Source organism: Cyprinodon variegatus, unplaced genomic scaffold, assembly GCF_000732505.1.
Source record: "Cyprinodon variegatus isolate N-32 unplaced genomic scaffold, C_variegatus-1.0 Scaffold0, whole genome shotgun sequence".
NCBI lineage: Eukaryota > Metazoa > Chordata > Actinopteri > Cyprinodontiformes > Cyprinodontidae > Cyprinodon > Cyprinodon variegatus.
Window position 1 is genome coordinate 2,227,844 of NW_015150453.1, and position 20,681 is coordinate 2,248,524.

The 20,681-nt window shown below is 37.4% G+C and overlaps 1 protein-coding gene across 8 annotated transcripts in view; it reads left to right on the top strand.

The window, feature by feature from the left end:
• Nucleotides 1-20,681, top strand: part of mef2d (myocyte enhancer factor 2D) — a 160,343-nt gene that overhangs the window by 136,496 nt on the left and 3,166 nt on the right. For 3 of the 8 annotated variants that reach the window (XM_015378230.1, XM_015378466.1, XM_015378307.1), the window contains exons 8-11: nucleotides 3,042-3,071; nucleotides 8,656-8,773; nucleotides 9,185-9,344; nucleotides 17,152-17,202. In XM_015378230.1, the coding sequence (XP_015233716.1) occupies nucleotides 3,042-3,071; nucleotides 8,656-8,773; nucleotides 9,185-9,344; nucleotides 17,152-17,202 (359 nt within the window). The remainder of the gene's footprint in view (nucleotides 1-3,041; nucleotides 3,072-8,655; nucleotides 8,774-9,184; nucleotides 9,345-17,151; nucleotides 17,203-20,681) is intronic. The other 5 variants (XM_015378385.1, XM_015378552.1, XM_015378717.1 and 2 more) reach the window with 4 other exon arrangements.

The window sequence follows — 20,681 nt, forward strand, 5'->3', positions numbered from 1 at the left end:
AGGAGGCGAGGAGTCGAGGAACTGAGATAGCGTGATGTGTAAACGGTAATCAGAACCGAGCTCGGCCTGGTTAACTGATCCAAGCTCGGACCGGTCTAAGCATGGTTCGGTTTTTCAAGGGTAGTGTAAATGTTGTAAAAGACTCAAAATGTAATTGTGCCTTTAAATCATGCAAGATACACAGCAATGGTATCACTGCATATAAATAAATGTTTGATAAACACGTCATGCAATGACTAAATTAATGCCTGTCATGTAACCCTTGGTGCCCGTGGAGAAGGACCGATCTGCTGCACAGCATGGTGGGAAAAAGTAAAAGGCAATTATTGATGAAAACAGTCCCAAAGCCAAAGTTATGCTGGTTCCAGTTATATTAACTAAGGAGAAAACCCTGGCTGGGCTTTAGAGAGCAGCGACAGGGAGCATCAGCAGGAACAGGCTCCCTGGAATACAACAGCTCTCTATATTTCTCATTCTGAGCCTTCCACATGTACAGGTGCCATGCAGAATATTAGATTTGGAAATGTTAGGAATCTGTCATGAGACTCAGAAATACATGTTTAAGTCTGGTGATCCAATTTAATCTCTAATAATCTCTAGAGTTCTTGACTCTGGTAGTAAGGAACGACTTGGCTTATGAATAATTAACAAGCATTCATTGTAAAAATATTTGTTAGCGCCCCTCCCTCCTTCCCCCCAGCCTCTGTATATCAGGGTTGAACAGATGTGAGCAGCAGGACAGTATTAATGACTGTTTTTTAATACTGCTGCATAATACAGGGCAATGCAGCTGTAAATATGAAGATGAGTTTGTGCAGCGGTGCCATCACAGAGGGCTTTTTGGATGTGATTGCTGGTAGAGTACTGGATTTCAAGAGTCATCCATTCCCACTCTGCACATCAACAACATATTTGGCCAGTTGGATGGAGCCTAACGGCTCTTAAACTCAAATATTAGGTACATTTTTAACGGCAGATATTAAACACAAAGAGAAATGTAGGAACATTTGCATTGTGGAAAAGAAGAAAAGACTCAGGGGTCAGAAATATTGTCCAAGCAAATATTTTCTTTACATTAACCTATAACCCCTTATATGCAATTTTATCATAAATCTTTTAAATGTAAATACAGCTGAAGACATTGATATAACTGCAGTTATTAAGGTAAATAAAACCGGATGATTATTTAAAGGTTTTTTTGATCGAGAAATATGAACATATTTAGATTCAGAGATCAGAATCTGACCCGAGCTTATAAAACCAGTCAGTGTAACTTTAGATAATGTCCAGCATTAGCATTAGCATCCCTCACTGGAAAAGGTGACATTTTTAGCAGAACCAGAGATAAATACACACGGGTTATAATAAAGGTTTATTGTTGCTTCTTATAAAGTGGATGTTGGAAGGACTAGATGGCAGCGGATGTGAAAAAGATGTTGGTAGATCAGTTTTATCAGAGACTTTCAATAAGAAATGATTTAGAACTGAATTAATAGGAAATTTATATGATTACATGTATCAGATCAGGACAAGGACTAAAACAATCGGATTAATAGTGATTAATTGATTATTGAAACAGTCATCAACTAATTTACTAGTAATCGATTAATACTTAACTGGAGAATAGAGACTCTTAAACATGCCTTTAGCTGAAAGAGTGACCAACTTAGAGCATTATGCTGATGAAGATTCTCAGTCATCCAGGTCATAGTCATTCCATAAAAGTTTAAAAAAATATTCAGTGGACTTGGTTTCCAAGATTTGAATCTATTTCAAATCTTGGAAACCAAGTCCAGTGGATATTTTTGGAACTTTTACGGAACTTAGAGCATTTATTATACCAAAAATGTAAAAAAAAAAATAAAATAAAATATGTAAACCTTTTGCATTTAAGATAAAAAAAAAAAAAAAACTTTTCCGCCTGTCTATATGCTCTATCCAAAACTCCTAAAGTGGGAAAGTTTTAGTTTCACCTGTTTTAATTTTGTAAAAAGCCTTTTTTTAGGAACCTTTGGCTGTCTGATTATTAATCAATGATTTGAAACAAAGAATCGACAGATTAATCGATTTGCAAAATAATCGTTAGTGGCAGCCCTAATCAGGACATTTCTACTCTTTAAATTGCAAACATTAGAACCAAATAATTATATTTTATAAGTTTTTACCATTTCTGGTAATTTCTTCATAGGATCACAAACTGTGAGTTAAAAGGATAAGCATGATTTAAGTCTTGTCACCTGATCATCTCTTCAATGAGTTTTACACAGGATGTGTCTCTTGTCCATCATTGTTCCAGATGAATGGATTATTATTATAAAACTGGTGACATTCTTTTCACAGCCAGTGTTGCACTGCAGCAGCAACACGTTTGGCCACTTTCCCTCTAACATACAAACCTTTTTTGGTTTTCATCTACATAGATCACATACATATTTTACTAAGTTTAACTTAAGGAGTTGAAGAAAAGCTTTTGTCTGTATTTAAGCATCTTGATGCCAACCATGCGGTGGCTTACCGTCAAACAGCTTACAAACATCGAGTTGAAACAGGCTGAGCTGCTTTAAAAACAGAGAGGAAGGTGTTTTTGGATCATGGAAAACTACTTTGATGATTAGTCTCAAAAATTAAAAAGCTACCACCCTCATCAGTTTCTCCGAAAGTGCTTTTTAAATGACAGGATGTTGTATATTTGGATTTCTTCACTCTCTCTTTTGAGCACAAATACATTTTTGTACGTTGAATTTTCCGGAAGTACGGAGTGTACAAGTGGACCTGGCAGGAGAAGTGAAACTCTCACCGTTTTACAGACAGAGTTATGCTGACTGTTAGTGATGTTTAGAAATATTCAACATCTCTATGATCAGAAAAGCGGATCTCATTCTTCCTCCTCGCATTTCCATCTTTCATGCGCGGTTTCGCAGAGCTGCAGATCTTGGAGAAAACGAGACCCTGTTTTCATGCTGGGTTGTTTATATCACGAAGAGTTCACAGGAACTTAACATCCTCTGTTTCTTTTACTCCCNCCTCCACCGGCCGCGCAGACAGAGGAAGAGCTGGAGTTGGTGAGTGAGGTGAATAGACTTTCAGAGTTTCAGCCTCGTGGATGTGGTGTCAAACTCTGTGTGATCTCACTAGCATGAGTGTGACACCATCAGCAGATGCATCCCGTCAGGGTTCACCCAACTATGAGGGCAGATAAAGAAAAGGCGCTGGAGCATGAGAGCGACTCACTAACAGATGGATCTGCACCTGGTTGCTTCTGTTCATAGAAAGAATTTATTTGTAGGAATCTGGTGTCGTTTCTTTCTAGCCGTAAAACTCCCACCTTTCTTCCTCTTCAAGGTGCTAAAATATGTAATAGATTTAAATATCTGGCTTCTAAATTAAAGCTTTAAATAGAAATACGCTGAACTCGACTTATATGTGTGTTAAAAAAGAAAAACATCAGAAAATGTTTGTTTATTCACCATAATCTGTTGACGGCTCCAAAAACAAGATGTTTTAAAAAAATTTATTTGTGCAGATTTTCTCTAGATCATCCAAAACTGGACAATAAAGCAATAAAAAAATATGTATCACAGTAGATACCGGATCAGTATCTATAGGAAATGGAGCCTATAATGCTTAAACTCGCACAGCATTCTGGGAGATGTAGGCAGAAGAAAAGTAGCCTCTCAACCTCTGAATACCCCTAAGCAGGACTGACATCATTATAAATGTTAAATGTTGTGTTTCGATAAGGTTACATTTTAGATGTTGGTTCATTATTGGAAATAGAAAAATCAAAAACATATAAATAACATCCGATATCGACGATATGCGAGGCTATCGTCATATAGCCCTATGCCCAATAATTACCCCTCAAATCTGTTCTATGTTTATTTGCTCATATCTTTGGGACCATTATTTTACTGAAAGTCCCAGTAAGCTATTTGCTAATTTATAAATGATAAATTCATGCGTGTAATAGGATAGAAATAAGGCAAGGCAAGGCAAATTTATTTGTATAGCACAATTCAGTACAAAGACACTGCAAAGTGCTTTACATGATTAAAATATAGCAAAATAAAACAGAATAAAGAGAAATAAAATAAAAAATGCAGAAACAAAAAAGAACATTAAAAACAGTTGGACTAGTGAAAATAAAAAAGTTGAACTAATGATGTTTCAGTTAAACTGTTTAACTTGAACAGTTGAAGGCAATGCTAAACAAATGTGTTTTTAATCTAAATTTAAAGGAACTCAGGCTTTCCGCTCAATAGGAGCTTTTGCTTCCTTCGACCCCTTCTATGGTGATTTTGTTTCTTTTCCTCTTTCTTTCTGAGTTTAAGTAGATAATAAGAGCATAACAGAAAAAAAATGTTACTCTGTTTTGTTTGATTGTTCAACAATTTCTTTTAGTTTTCTCTCAGGCACAAGTTTTTTTCTTTAAAATATCCTGATATCATAATTCCCTATGAAACCATTTAACCCGATAACGCTCCCACGCCGATGACATCGTTATAACCTGAATATATGAAAGAGAGTCTGTCAGAATCACTAAAACAAAACCTAAGCATCAGCTGTGACTCAGAATATCTGTCTCACTGATATCACTGCCAAATGAAGTTTCTAGCTCCTCTTACCAACACACTGGAAAAATGATCTAGAAAAAAGTTAATATTTCTCAAATTAAGTGTATTTACCCTTAATTTGAGTTGGTAAATGAGATGATTTACCAATGGGATGAGTATTTTTACTCTTAAAATAAGATATTTAGATAAAATGCACTTGAAATAGGACCTTGGAATGGTGTTTTTTTATTTTAACGTAAATTGTCTTGTTCTTGGCAAAATGTCTCTTTTACCTTTTTAGTTCAAGAACAAATGCACTTATTTTAAGAAAAAATTACTTATCTAGATTTAAATTTTTCCAGTGCACAAGTGTAAGTCTAGCAATCATTTCTAAGTATTTAATTTAAAATGAAAAGCAACTCTCTATTTTAAAGATGCTCTTAAGGTTTTAGAAATGATCAGCAAGTTTGATAAGAAAAAGGAATATTTCTGTCGCACTAGAGCCTGGGCACGTTTGTGCAACACGATGACTATACAGGAGGGAAGATTAAGGGAACTGGAGCAACCAGCTGACTCTCTGCTGTGTGTGAAAGCTGCTCAGCATGTGCATGTTTGGTTTCATCTGAGTGTCTCTGCTCGGAGGATCAGAGAGAGGAAGCTCCCAAAGTCTCCAACCTGGAGCGCAGATGGACATGCTAGCCTCCGATACTCTGACCCCATTCAGTCCGACACACACACCCAAACCTAAGCACACACACACACATTTCTTTGCATTTATATCCAGACCTCAGAGCAAGCGCACATCTTGTTTTTTTGTTTTTTCATGGGGTACCTGTCTGTTTACATTTTTCTAAAATAAAAAAAATAAATAAAGAAATCCATTCTGTGGCACACACTCATCTCTTCCTCCTGTCAGCCTTGTCCCTGCATGTGTTCCTACCAGCATGATTCTCCTGCACGGCGCTACATCTCACAACACCTTCCACCCTGACTCTACATAACGCCACCACCGGGTCCTGGTGACAGGCGTTGCCGTGCCAACGCCACCTCAAGATGCGAGTTTGTTCTCGTCTGTCACAACGATGTTAAATTGTCGCAGGAAAGTCATAAACCCGCAGGGAGAAAAGCAGCTGATGGGATTTCGTCGCAGAGAGCGGGACGTCTGAGGACGTGGCGTGATGTCGAGCAGATCTACGCTGCAAACAAATGAACTAATTAATTAGAATACTTTAGATTTCTTCTAAAGTAATCTAATTAAAGTTTTACTTAGCAGTTTAAAAAAAAAGGCATCTGCTGAGTAAAACTTTGCATTTCTTTTTGTCCAAGCAGAGGGTACAAATAATTTATTATTTCAGCTCCATGTGAAACAGGCTGTTTATAGGGAAATATTTCAGTGGTAACTAAATTGTTCTCGGTCACATTGCAAGGTTTCTGCATCTCCTTTGCTGCACAGTGGAAGGCACATGCTAACCATTATAACCGTTTTCTGTCGAAAATGGATGAAGTCATGTGCTCTGAACTTCAACACTTCGCTCCATATAAGGAGAAAAAGGCATGATTTCTTGTGGAACCAGATCAGATTGTCTCATAACACAGAGCCAGAGCTCCCAGCATATACAGAGTCTGGCAGGGTCTTCACACTGCTCCACATTTTTAACATTTTGTCACATTAAAGCCACTAACTTTCATACACTTGTTTGGGGTTTTATATGACTTGCAACAAATAATATAAAGCAGTTGGTTGATTAAATAAAAGTAACATTACTTTTATGATACCAATATAAACAATCTAAAATATGGTTGAAGATGATGAGATAATTAAAGGTCAATATTAATAGTTAAAAGCTGCAGAAACATGTAGACTATACAATAATCACTGACTCTCCATCGAATTTCTGATTGATTGATTGTCTTTATTGATCTCAAAGCAGAGAAATTTACTCGTTAAATCAGCTCAAATAGTCAAAAGAGAAGAAGAATGTGCAAAAGGAAGAAAAAGGTGATACATACAGTATATATAGTGCATCCACAAATGACAGCTAGATAGATATTTATATTTATGTATATAGTTATTGAATAAGTTCCCAATAAAACCTGCACCTGTACCTGCAAGGACTGAATCCTCACTTTATGTCCTACTTTTCTCATTTTTCTTAGTAGAGTTTTGCAAACACTGGCTGCAGAGCTGCCTGCAGCTCTTTGGACCGCACCACAGTGGCTCTTAATGACTTGGGCTAAAATGAAAAAGAACCAATTTGTGTTTTTTATGATAAATACAAAACATATACTGCAGCATTTAGCAAAATCTTTCATTTTTTTCATGAATTTTCTGAATTTGTGCAAGAAAATGTGTTTTTGTCTATTTCTCTTGTCATTATCTGTTGTTTTGTTTTGTATTTATTGGTATGTTATTAGGTTTACAGATCTCTGTTGTTATTCCAACGAGACATACCATTTTAAATAAAGGTTAGAAGCATTAGATTGGAAACACATCATCATCCCATACTTTTCTCATTTATATTTTTTGCAAAAATAGAATGACTACCTTGTAAGCAAGATGAATTGTCACGAGATTCCTAAAATACGTATTGCTAGAAGCCAGCAGATGCATTTGCCTTGAAGGGATGTGTAAAATGTCAACGTATGAACCAGAGGCGGAAAGCTGAAACAGGTTTTACTTGGGACATCCCTTATTTCTTTTTAAGGGCAATAGGATGCCATTTGTGCCTTTGTGGATGGGATGGGAGACATTTCCACGTTCCTTAAGATGTTTGCATGTTAAGCGTTAACTCTGCTTATCAAGAAAGTGATGCCTCAAAACTGCTACTGCTGATGCATTTGGGAGCATTTTGCATGTGCCACTTGATTTACCAAATAAGTTCGAAGAATTGTACTAAATCTCTACGTGAGGCTGTCCAGATGGATATTGTGTACAGTAGATTTCAAATTGAGCAACACGTATCAATCTAGCTTATGCCAGGGTAACAGAATGATGGTTTGCTAAAAATGTAAACATTTTTGAGTACTGTAATTTCCGGACTATAAGCCGCAACTTTTTCCTCATTTTTCGACCTTGCGGCTTATATAACAATGCGGCTTATCTATGGACTTTTACAGCTAAAGGCCACTAGGGTAATACCTAATCTATGGATTTTACCATCCACCATGTTGAGGTCACATTTGCTTCAACACACAAGTAGGGTAGCCGCGAGCGCGGGAATGCGGAGGTCCTCCGGAAGCAGACTTCTACCGCGAGTGGTACGAGACAAAACGACAGCGAGAAAGACGGACATTGCGAGCGCAAGACAGTTTGTGTGACACCCTCATTATGGAAAACAAACCTACCGGTAGAAATAATAAATAGGAGCTTCCCAAACAGTTGCCTCTTTCTCGACAATCCTCTCTGTGCACGAACCATATGGTAATTAAACATAAAAAAACCTGCTGCTTATAGTCCGGTGCGGCTTGTATATGTACAAATCATGCAATTTAGCTTCTGCGGCTTATATCCAGGTGCGGCTAATAGTCCGAAAATTCCGGTAGATAATTATCAAAAAAAAATTTTTTCCATACTTTTTCATAAATCCATTCGATTTGCAGCTCCAATAACTTTTCTTTAGATGGACTGAAGGCAACAAAGGCTTTCAGATGTTGAACAAAACAAGAAATATGTATCATGTAATTCCAGATCAGAATCAATCTTTGCTAGTTTGTCACAAAAAAAGCCCTTAAAGCCTTTAAAGTTAGTGGTTGTAACATAAAACTGGCTAAAGGCTCAAAGGGTATGAATACTTTAACAAGGTAGCTTGAATTTACCTGAAAAAGTCTTAAAAAACGTACATCACTGCCAGAAAAAGGCTTTTAGAAAGAGATGTTTCAGACTCTTTGGATGTTGGATTCCATCTCAGATGAAGTTACATCAGAGCAGAATTGCCAGAGGAAATAATAATTTAGCATAAATTAAACTTCTCTGCACATAGAGGACATGCAGAACATTCAGACTTCAGTAGCTTTATAAAAGCATTTAAGTGGAAAACTTTTCCCCCCGCAGTCAAAATGAACTAATGTTGCTTTTATTCCTCCATTTTTTTCCTCTTCCCAGAATGCTCAGCGGCTAGGTAGCTCTCAGGTGACTCAGCCGCTCACAACTCCAGTGGTTTCTGTGGCAACACCCAGCCTCCTGGCTCCCTTTCCCGGCATGCAGACGGCCTACAACACCGGTGAGTCCTTCAATGCGGCGCTGCCAGACACAGTGAGCCTTAACCGCATCCCATCAGGGCAGGGAGGACATCACTGCCAGCAGAGGTTGAATTCAAAGTCATGGAAAAGAGAAAAATTTAAGAAAAAAAAACAATAAAGTCTATTATTTCCTGAAAAAAAAAAATCTATTAACTGCCATGAAGCAAAAGCTTGCAGTGTGCTGCCACAAACGGCTATGAATATTCACTTTGTTCATTGTGTGAGAGCTTCTGGAATGATTCCACTTCAAAGGTCCACATTAATATGGATTAGCAGTGATTAATATTGATGCACCAGAAAGTTGTATGATGTAAAACAATCCCCCTCCTCTCCATCCCCTCTTCACCCTCTCTCTCTCTCTTAATGTCTTTTCTTCCTTCCCCTAATCCCAGAGTACCAGCTGACGAGTGCGGATCTCACAGCCCTTCAGACTTTCACACCACCAGGGCTGGTGCCTGGCAACATGGCCGCCTGGCAGCAGCAACCGGTCGTCTCCCAGCAACAACAACAGCAGCAACAGCAGCTGACACTGGCATCACTCAATAACTTGGTGTAAGTTTTACACCTGTGACGTTTTCTGCTCTTTAGACTGATTCTCGCAGATTAACCCCCCCCCCATCAAACACACACGCACTGATCTTTTACACAAACGCACTTGAGCTGATTCAGTAAAAAAATTGCAGCACATTTTCTAAAAGCATCTCATCCATACGAAGCTGTGGCATCACCCCAGCTGTAGTTCATTTATCTTGTGGTGACCTAGATACCCCCACCTCCTTACTCCCTTTGCGGTTCTGGTCTGATTTAACTCCTGGTGCAGACGCTAGAAGCTGTGCCATCCAGCACACAATCTGAAGAACGGACCGTCATCTTGTTTGGACCGTTTAGAATAACTGCAGGAGTCTGATCTTTGGCTTTAGCAGATTTTATCCTGCAGAATATGAGGAACAGAGAAGGATGACCTCAGCTATGTAGTTTAGTTTTCATTAACCTTCTGCTGAACCGGTGTAAACATACTGTACAGCTGATATCTAATTATTCTTAGTCTTCTCCTGTGGCGGTTCTAGGTCTAAATTTTCAGGAGGGCCAAGGTTCCTTCATAAAACACAAAACAGGGCACTAATTCATTAAGTGCCATTTCATTGAGCTAAAGAGCTTAAGATAAAGCAGATAAAAACTGAGATCCCGATCCTAAATATAACTAAGTGTAATTTAAGGTTTGTATCAATAACATTAAACTTTAAAAGAAAAAGAAATGAAATTGGTCCAAGGTTTAAGTTTAGTCCAGGGGCCATAACAGGACCCTCAACCAGTTTTTTAGAGGGGCACAGGCCCCTTTTGTCCCCTGGCTAGAACCGCCCATGGTCCAATCAGTTAGTCTCCTGGTTATTTCCATTAAAGATAAAGAAAAGAAAATCATCAGATATTCTGTTGATGTTTTTAAAGATATGACTTTAGTTTTAGTTTTTTTAAAACTGATATTTTAGACGTTTTAAAACCTGTTAAATCCAAACATCCGGGAAAAATAAAAATCATTTTTAATGATAGTTATGTCACAGATTTATGCTATTTTTATTTTTGTGATAAGAGTATTACTTTAATAAATTTCCAGATATATATTTTTATTTTAATATTACTTAGTTTTAAAGTCATCGGGCTAATTGGCAGCCTGCTCTTCTGGAGTTTAGGTGGAGAATTCTTCAATTTAATCAATATGAGACAAAAAAAGAAAGAAAAATTTGTTTTTGTATTTATAGTTATTGTAGGATTTTATTCAAAGTGATCGGGCATTAAACGGGCAGATAGAGATGTAAGGATAACAGGCAGCAAACGCAACAAGGTCAGGAATGGAATGCTGGATCGGGTACAAAACTGCAGGTCGCCCTGAGTCGACTTTTTATTGCTCCGTTCATCTTCTCTCATATGATGTGGAGAACAATAATGCACCTCAGATTTTAAAGGACTCATCAGCCCAAAGAGCGAAGCAGCTCAGTCTTGCTTTTTAACTGAATTCACTCCTCACTCACTAGGAGCATACAACAGCCTGGTAGACAGAAATAACCTGAAGATTTTCCAAAAGAGATGCAAATGCATCACAAAGCCAGAATCAAAGTGTCTTTTCTTTGCGTTTGTGTGTCAGATGCGACGCCTGTTGCTCTTTTAGTGCAGCTGAGAGAACGAACTCTTTTTTTTTGGCCCTCCGAGATTATGGGATAATTAGGTTTGTTCCAAGAGTTTTTTTTTTTTTTGTCACCTAAAGCTTAGATCTGAGGCTTTTTGAAAGTGTCACGAAGAAAGAGGGAACTGCTTCATTATGTCAGAAACAGCAGCTTGCTCGGCTGTTGAGTGAAAGGAGTCTCTCGGTGCTGCTTTCAGCCCTCAGAACAGAACCTGGGTGCAGCTGTGCGCCGGCGGCGCGACGCATCGCTTCAAGATTTTTGATTTTTATGCCGTAGAGCTGTCACTCTCCGCTGACAGACCCGTGATCCAACTGTTGGGATACATGTGGGCCTCAGATTCCTACGGTGGGAAACTAAAGGAAGGATGTAGATGTGGCTCAGCTGTCAAAGTCAGTTAAGGAGATAAAAGGAGGATTTGATTTGCTGTATGGAAAAGGATATTTCATTGTGGACTTAATGCTGGCGCTCAGATTGAATAACACTTTTTTTAAGCTTGAAATGAGTTTTAAAGTCTTTTTGAACAATCATACAGTTTCAGCTTGTATTTAATTTTAGAGACAGCTTCCTGATAACAATACAGATAAAGAAATAAGTTTATAAAAAGACACAAGGCTGGAGAATAATTAATTCTTCTGCCTGACTGCAAACAAAAGTGCTCTATGAAAATATGATAATAGGTTGTTTGTTTCTGTCTACAGCAGTGACTTTGGGGGGTTTGAAATTTAACAACAGTTTATAGTTAACAAAGCCCCCCCGAGCTCATGCTCAGCAGAACACGTCAAATTGCCATGTGAACATTAAGAACCGGCAGACCAGACTGTTAGAAATCCCTCTGCTACCAGATCAGCTGGTCTCAGATGCTAAAACGCAGCCTGCAGTCGTTTCATTCGCTTAATAATGCGACAAACACCAACCTCACATCAATACCCAGTGTTTCTCCCATTGGCTTTGTCCTTAACATCAGAACTTTTAATTTGCAATTAATAACAGAAACTGTGTAGCAGTATAATGGCCGTAGCATGATGCAGCATTAAGAGCTACAGAAAATAAACTTTTAGCTTCAATACATTAATGCAGTGAAGAAAAAGAACCCCAAATAAATGAATAATTGTCTTTTTGTTTATTTGGCCCTCCCCTAATAATTACCTGTTAAATTAAAAAAAATTTTTTTTTCCTTTTCTAAGTTTAATTGTTTTAATCTCTCAAAACCCACCAGGTCGCTGGCGACCCGTTTTAAAGTTTTTACAAATACTAACTCAGAATGCATGAAAATTCCACTGGTAAAATGTTTATCAATATAGATATGATAGACAACGCTGAAAAAATCTTAGATTCTCCACAATTCAACCACTTAGTTCATTTTATTGACATAGCAAGCACCAAAGCACAATTAGAGTAGCATGTCGAAATGTAGCATGACAAAGCAGCCTCAAGAAGCAAGCATGTCTTTATTACTTAATTACTATTAACTTTGAGTCATGTTTGAACTGATGCAGCTTGGGTGTTTTACTCACCCAATCATCTTCGCATATATATTTAGAAACTAGAAGGTGTTTGCAAATAACGAATCAGAAATGTAATTTTGGCTTACAGTTCCTCAGTTATTTGCTTTTCCATTTGGGTATGCGCACCTCGCTCTTCTAGCTGGTCAAACTTCAGGAGTTGTTTTCCGCAATTTCGGTCATAAAAACAAAACAAGCTGACTTCCTGTCTGCGGCACTGTTTGCGGTCAGCTACAATTTGGGAGAGGTGCAGCGGAGCGTCTGTGGAGGGGGCGGGGACGTCTGGAGCCGAGGTATTGCATTCCACTCATTGCACTGATTTTGTGCTTTATTTTTTTTGCAAGGCCTTTCAGAATCTATAACGCAGGGGTATTATTATTTTTCAGTGAATGAGGTTTTAATAGGAATAGGTGGAGAACAACTTTTCTACAACTTTTCTTTTGTTGTTTCTCAAAAAAATGCATAACGATATTACAGCTTTCATTGATTTATTTCAAATTTGAAAAATTGTCTAGCCTGTAAGGTGAAAAAAAAAAAAAAAAGAACCAATTAAACGAATCGAATCGTATCGTGGTGTTTTTTGAGTATCGTAAATAATCGAATCGTTGGGTCAGGAAATCGATACTGAATCGAATCGCCATGATGGATGTGATTTACACCCCTAGTTGGAGCGAAATTTAGAGGTTTAGATTGGAACCGGTTTTAAAATGTTCTCTTTATTTCTTAAAAGACTTCGAACAGAATTAATCTACATAAACATGTATTAAGCTAACAGGAAGCTAATCAATGAAAATGCGGCAAAAACTGACATTTTTATTGGACATTTTAATGAATCCTGACCTCTTTCTGCAGTGATGCTGCCCCCTGCTGGTTGATAGATGGGGTTCATTCCAATTATGATTCTGGTTTTATTGGAAATGTGACAAAAAGAACAAACACCTGAGATGATGATCCCTGAAACGTCGCTCTTCAGAACTCAATATGGCTGCAAGCATCACATACACGCTCTACAAACTTTCATTATTAACACATTCCTTTATTCTTTGACATTAAACACAGAGTTAAGAGGTGTTTATTTTTACATGCATGTAAAGTTGTCTCAGTAATGAGCAAATCCCTGCATTTCTGACATGCTTCCGGAGACGCTTTATTCAGGTCAGACATCATGACTGGGAGAAAAAGATCAACATTACTCTTCTAAAAGGTTACAAACCTAATATTTTAGAAGGAATAACTCATACAAGAATACAACATGAGTTAAAAAAAGGTTCAAATGCAAGGTTATGGATGGGTCAGAGTTCAAGAATTAATTCACATCCTGATGAGTTTATTTGTGTATTAAATAAAACTCCTATTTATGAATAAATCTAAATATCATCAACAACATCTCAACTTATCTCAACCTAAAAAAATGTTTTCTGGAAAGCTACCTCATTAGCTAATACCTTCTTGTGCGAAATTAGCATTTGCAAAAGAATTATGTATATTCATTAATCATAGAAAACAACCTAGGAGCCCAACTTCTCTCCTTTTGAATAATTGCTGTGCTAAAATAGCCGAAACATGCGAGCACAGAAATCAGACGCGGTTTTCCAGAATAAACAGGATTTATATTTCCAGCCATGATCATGCAGCCAGATGCTGATTGTGGAAGCAATTCAGCTCCTGCCGCTTTGACTCCAGAATCAGCACTGGGCAGACTCTCTGAGCCGTTTGTGTGTGCGAGTGTGGGAGCAGGATAACAGAATCGCTGTCACTGAAAACAAGGGAGCAGCACAGAAATGTGGGAATCTTTCCCAGCTCACCAAACGGTTCTCACAGCATCACGGAAAATCGTGCTGTCCTGGGACAGCAGGGGCAGACGTGGGCACTTGTGCAGCCCAGACTGTTTCTGCCTTGTTTTTGATTCCTCGCAGCGTGGCCTCACCGCCAGCAAACAAGCCCTCCTAATCAAATGGTGATTGACGGCTTGGCTGCGAGCCTCGCCTCGCCTGTCGTATACACTTTTCCTCTCTGCAGGCGCCACAAGGAAATTATTTCTGTCATCTTATTTTCTCCCATCCTTCCCCTTTTAATCATCCACTGCTTCCGTTTTTTTTCTCTCGTTTCCGTCCCCTTCATCCAGGCCTAGTTAATTCAATGTACACCTGTTGATCTCAGCTTCCTCTCGACTCCCCGATCTAAACGTTAATCAGTGACCCGGCCTGTAAAAACCAGCGCCTGCAGAGCAGCGCTCATGGCCAGCTTCTACATTTATGTAGAAATACTTGCAGAAATGTGTCTGTTGGCAAGTAATCTACATTTTTTTTTATCTATAAAATGATGTGAATTATTAAAGCTAAACAACAAAAAAAAACTTTGATGAAAGATGTAAACAAAAAGATTTTTTTAATTTTTTAATTAGATTTTATTTTTTTGTATATCAAATTTTTCTATTTCCTTTTAACATAGGTTGTATTTGGTTAAATCTATTATAAATCTTATGGTTCTGCTGCAGCAAAGCTTCTTAACCCTATGATATTTCTTTCCCCGTGCTTCGCATAGGTGAGGAAGTGTTTTACTAAAATGCTGTTTAGTTTGTGCCCATCTTCTCCTACCTTTTTTCCCCAAGTTTTATTCTCTTCTGTCCAAAGAATGTAATTTCTGGTTCGCAGACTTTCTAGCAAACTTGTTTAAAGTTTGATTAATTTTTTTTTCTTTGAAAGCAAATGTTTCCTCCTTGCAGAACTCCCATTAAAGTTCTACAGTCTCTCTGCTGTTCTGCAGACATGTGCTTTTATCCCATATAGTGTTCTCCAGGGGCGGTTCTAGACAGGGCCCAACAGGGGCCAGTGCCCCTGTAGATCATGTCGTGGCCCCTGCACTGAAGACATAATACTCAAAAAAAATTCTAATGATGAACAAACATGGTTACTTATAGGTCTTTTGGATCTATTTAATTTTTTTTTTTTTTTGCTTCACAAATTTTGTTTAACCAATTATTTAAAAACAATAAGGTGGTAGCTTAGGATCCAGGTTTTTCATCCGCTAAATGTTTTTTTTTAAACAAATTATAAAAAAAAATACAATAATTTTTACAGCTGAATTTATCAGTTTTTCTTTATTTATAATTCTGATTTTATAGAAAATGGCAATTTCAACTTGAATTAAGTCAAAAATACACAAAATTCCTAAATTATGTAATAATGTATATTCACCTGATGAGACATAGAATTTTAATTAAACTAAATTGAATAGAAATGTGACTTCATGCAACTCTTTTAATGTATTTTAATGTTTTTTTATTTCATGTTTTTCTGGGCCCCCATGAAAACACAGTGGCCCCCTCCTGGCCCCCTGGTACATTTGGTCTAGAACCGCCACTGGTGTTCTCTATCTCAAATCCGGATATTTTAGGGGTTTTTAAACTTATTTTAGTTAAACTTATTCTCAGTTAGATTCTGGCTCATTCCAACTTCCAGTTACAGTATAATTCGAGCACACTATTTCATCGTCACTTGGAATATAATTTTTTCATCTTTTTAAAAAGGTCCTTTTTATTCCTTAATGTCTCTGATGAACCTCTGATGCCCACACAGGAAACCCAAATAATTTTAAACATCAGTGGAATCTTTTTACCAAATAAAAACCCGTATTTTACCGTGCAGACAACTGAAAAGGTAACGAGACAACTAAAGGCTATTTTTGCACTGGGTTTTATTTAAGCGAAGAAGAGTAAATTAGGTAGGATATAAATTATGCATAAACTCTTTTAGACTTCTAACCCAAAAAGAAAGAAAAAAATCAATCAATTATTACATTGATCAGTTAGGAGCTACTTTGTGTTGATTTGTCTTAAATGGTGTGAATACTTTTTAGAAAGCAATGTGTGGACATTGTAAGCCAGTGCATTTGCTCTGTTTTAGTGCAAATTGTTTGAAATAAAGAATAATGAAAAAAGGCTTTAAGGGGAAAGGAGATTAGTATTTCATCTTTTCTCAGAATCCCCCTCAGAAATGCTTTTTTATGATCCATATTCCTTAAAGTGTCGTTCTTGTCCCTCTTCAGCTTCCTTACTAACTGTGTCTTAAAAAAAAAAAACATTAGAAGAATGAGCGTCAAAGTGCTGAAAGGCTTTTTTTTGTCCAGAGCTGAATTATTTTTTTTATTTGGTTCAAGTAATAAATCGTCTTTAAAGGCTAAGCTGAGGGTCGGATCAACAGAAGTTCAGCCTTCAATAAAAAAAATAAATAAATACATGTTGAATGAGAAAATTAAAAGTCATATCCACAATCTGAATGATTTCTCTAAAGGATGTTTTTATCACAAATTCTTTAACCCTTTATAGGGCGTTCAGTCAAATACTTTTAAAATCCAAATTTCAAGCCAATAGTGTTATTGGAATCCAGGAAGGAGCCTTATTACCTTTTTAATATAAAAAAAATATGGATATTTTAATGGAAAAATGAATGTCAATGTAATAACAAGAAACGCCAATGAAGGAAAGAAGTCCTGCATGTGAATAACTGTCCAGCTTTCATACTTCCCAGTGTACACAGCTCTGTCTCTAACAACCTGTAACAAAGCTGTTAAGGCTTTTTATTTGACGACTGGCCTCCGTCTCACTGTTTCCCTGCTGTTATTAGCTTTCTTAAAATTGCTTGTCTTCTGTGTTTTTTTCCCCACCTCCCTCCACAGCTTGGCTTCTCAGTCCAACTTTCTCTTGGGCAGAGAGGATGGCCTCTGCTGGTACTGTACTCTCTACTCTCAAGGCATACAGCTTACAGCATGTTTCTCTCCTAACATATCTGCATGATGGGTTCTTAGCTAAAGATTTGAGACATTTTGGGGTGAAACTGCAACTGAAATCAGATTCATTTGATTTCAAAACGAGCTAAATTATCTAAAAATAAGTACAAAATGTCTTAAAATAAGTGTATTTGTCCTTAATTTGAGCAGGTAAATAAGATAATCTGTTACCTGAAGATGTTTTTTCTCCCTAAGATAAGATAATTAAATAGTATGCACTTTAAAATGTTGTGTTACCTGCTCAAATGAAGGGAAAATACCCTTATTTCAAGAAAAACATTTTTTTCCCAATTCTGTTTTTTTTTATTTTTGCAGTGTAGATCAAAGATCTGCAGCTTTTTGATCTAAAAGCAGTTTGAATCATTACTGACCTCACCTTTTTTGTTAATATTATAAAAATCTGACTGTCTTCTGCACTCTTTCAATGTAATCCCTCCTTGATGCTTCGTCACGGTGCCTCTTTGGTGATGAAAATCAGCAGTTAGCCCAAAAATAATCTTTATCCGTCCAGCTTTATAATATACAAACAAAAAAATAATGCACAATGCTTGAACACATAACAATTTGATGCAATCCAGACGTTTATTATTTAGATGAAAAAAGAATATTAGCTTAAAGGAACATAATAGCTTATATATTCTTAATTTTCCCCTTTTTTCATGATTTTTTTTCCCCATTATTTTGGTTGTTTTTAGGTTAGTAACACTTAGAAAGTACCTTAATGTTCAAACTTTACAGTTCAACCTGTTGAGGAAGAAGTCAAAGACATCCACTGCTCTTACCAAACTCTTCCTGATTATCAGGAACCTTCATGTTTTCACTAAAGTGACTTTCTTCAAACTTTTTAAACATTCAAAATCACACAGGAGAAGCCATTGGCAGCAATTTCTTCAATTCTAGCAACTAATGGTTGTCATGGAGACTTTGTGTCTCTCTTTGCTCCTGATCGTTTAGCACTGAGCTTTGGAAATGTTGTGTTTAACTTTCCTCCCATCCTCCTGACTGCTGATGAGATAAACAAAGACATTCTTCCAAACTTTCTAGGCACATATTTAGCTGTAATTAACTCAAATTTAATTTCTACACTGAAAAAAATGGAAATCTAGATAAGTCATTTATTTCTTAAAATAAGTGCATTTGTTCTCGGATTCAGGAGGTAAAAGAGACAGTTTGCCAATGGAACAAGACAATTTACACTTAAAATTAGAAAACACAATTGCATTGTCTTATTTCAAGTGCATGTTATCTAATTATCTTATTTTAAGAGTAAAAATACTCATTCTATTGGCAAACTACCTCCTTTACCTACTTAAATTAAGAGTAAATACACTCAATTTAAGAAATTTCTAATTATTTCTGGATCATTTTTCCAGTGTAACAATTATTTTTTTATTTTTGACTTAAGAAAATCTTCAAACATTTATGCTTTTATTTATGCAGCATTTACCCCTTTTTTCCCCACTTCAAAGAAGAGGTACTTTATCGCATCCTAACCTTTGTAGCAGGACATCCTGGTGTCATTATGTAGTTCCTGAAAAATGAAATCATCTTTAAAAAAATAAGTTAAGATAAAAAAAAAAAGAAATTTCTTGGTCATAGGGGATGGATTTGAAGGAATCTGATTAGGGATCAGTTTTCTTCTCTCATCTCTTTTGGGAACCACAACAGCTCAACACACCTCTCTGCTTCTGGCTGTGCTCAATGTGCTGTTAATGTTTGGGTGGGGGGGGGATAGTCGCCGCTCTCACCTTCATCACTGTCACTGGTCTGCTGACTCCACCGATTTCTTTCACTCGCCTCAGCATCGGCACCCCAGTGGCACTCCCATCTATCTACCTGTACGCGGCGGAGCCACTTTGCGCCGGTTTGATGAAGTAGGCACAGGAAGAGACGAACTCGCTGCCACACAGCTGTGTGTCTTTGTGTGCTCAGAGAGAAGCTGTATTTATATGTAGGACAGTAAGCGTGTGTGTGTGTGTGTCAGTTAGAGGAAAAGTGTGAGCGCAGACCCAGATTGCCTGGAGCAGTGCTGTCTTAAAGTCCCCTCTGTGTGCCAGTAATTGTGCAAGATATATTGCTGCAGATGGCTCCTGATATGACATATTAGAACACACCCGAAGGGGCGAAAAGTGGTAATTGGGGGCTTCAAATTCACATCTACTGTGTCACGCTGTGGGAGAGGAAGAGATGGAAGGAGCCCAATCCCCCCCAAAAATATAGAAAAAAAAAATCTTGTATTGAGCGTCAAAGGATGCAAAACTTAGTGCAGCGTCAACAGGCGGCGTCAGCCGCAGTGACAGCTCTGACTTAGCCTGCAGCCAGTGGAGGAGGTGAAGGCTGAGTGAGACTGTGGAGGGGCTGATCAAAGAGCCGTGGCAGGTCGACAGGAGGCGGGTGACACCCAGGAAAGCTTTCTGGCATGCTGCTTCTATCCCGAGCATCTTAGTGAAACGTGAACTGAAATTATCATCAGAGAGAGTTTAATCAAAGGAAAGCCGCTTCTTCTTCAAGCCGCCATCAGAGAACAGCTTTCAGAAATGTCAGATGTCAAACATGTTTGCAGAATCAGATTTTTTTTTAATCCGGAAACTTTGGTGGTCAAAAGTGTAACTTGTGAGTGCTATTGCTGATTTTAGCTTGAAGCCACTTCCTTGAGTTTACGGAAGGCCTCTGTGGGTCGTGGAAGTGAAACCCGAAAGATAAAAAATTGTTCTGCTGATGGATTCGGGAAAAGCTGCCGCTTCTGGGAAAACTTCTTTTTAGCTTCCTAAGCAGTGTGCATTCCTTTAAGCAATAAACCAGCTGGAAATTTCACCTTATCACATTTTCAAACTAATCACAAACTTCAGGCTATTTTATTGGGATTTTATGTAATAGAACAGAATAATTTGGCTTATAATGAAGTAGAAGAATTACACAAGGGTCTTTAATATAAAAAAATAAAAAAAATCTCCTTTTACTCTGATACAACTGCATAAAATTCAGTTCTCCTTCGAAATGACAGCATTTAATAAACAGAAAACAATTAAACTTTGGCATAAAGTCTGTGTTCAGTTAGCAAAACACCAGACATTTAAAGCAGGGGTGGGATGTTAAACTATATTTGAAACTTTTAATAACTTAATAACTTCTGGTTACTATTTAATTGAAAAACAATCCAATATTGCATTGATACCAAGACCTAAACTAAGAGGCTGAACAAGAACAGAATTGGTTTTAAAATGCAAGAGTCCATGGTTAGCCTGGATGGGCTAGAGATCCATACTGAAATATTCATAATTTATTAGTTATGCATTTAAAATATACATATTCTATAAAAAAAATTGCAGTAAGAGGATTTTGTGATTCAATTAAATTCAATTCAGTTTATTTCTATAGCTCCAATTCACAACACATGTCATCTCAAGGCACTTTATAGT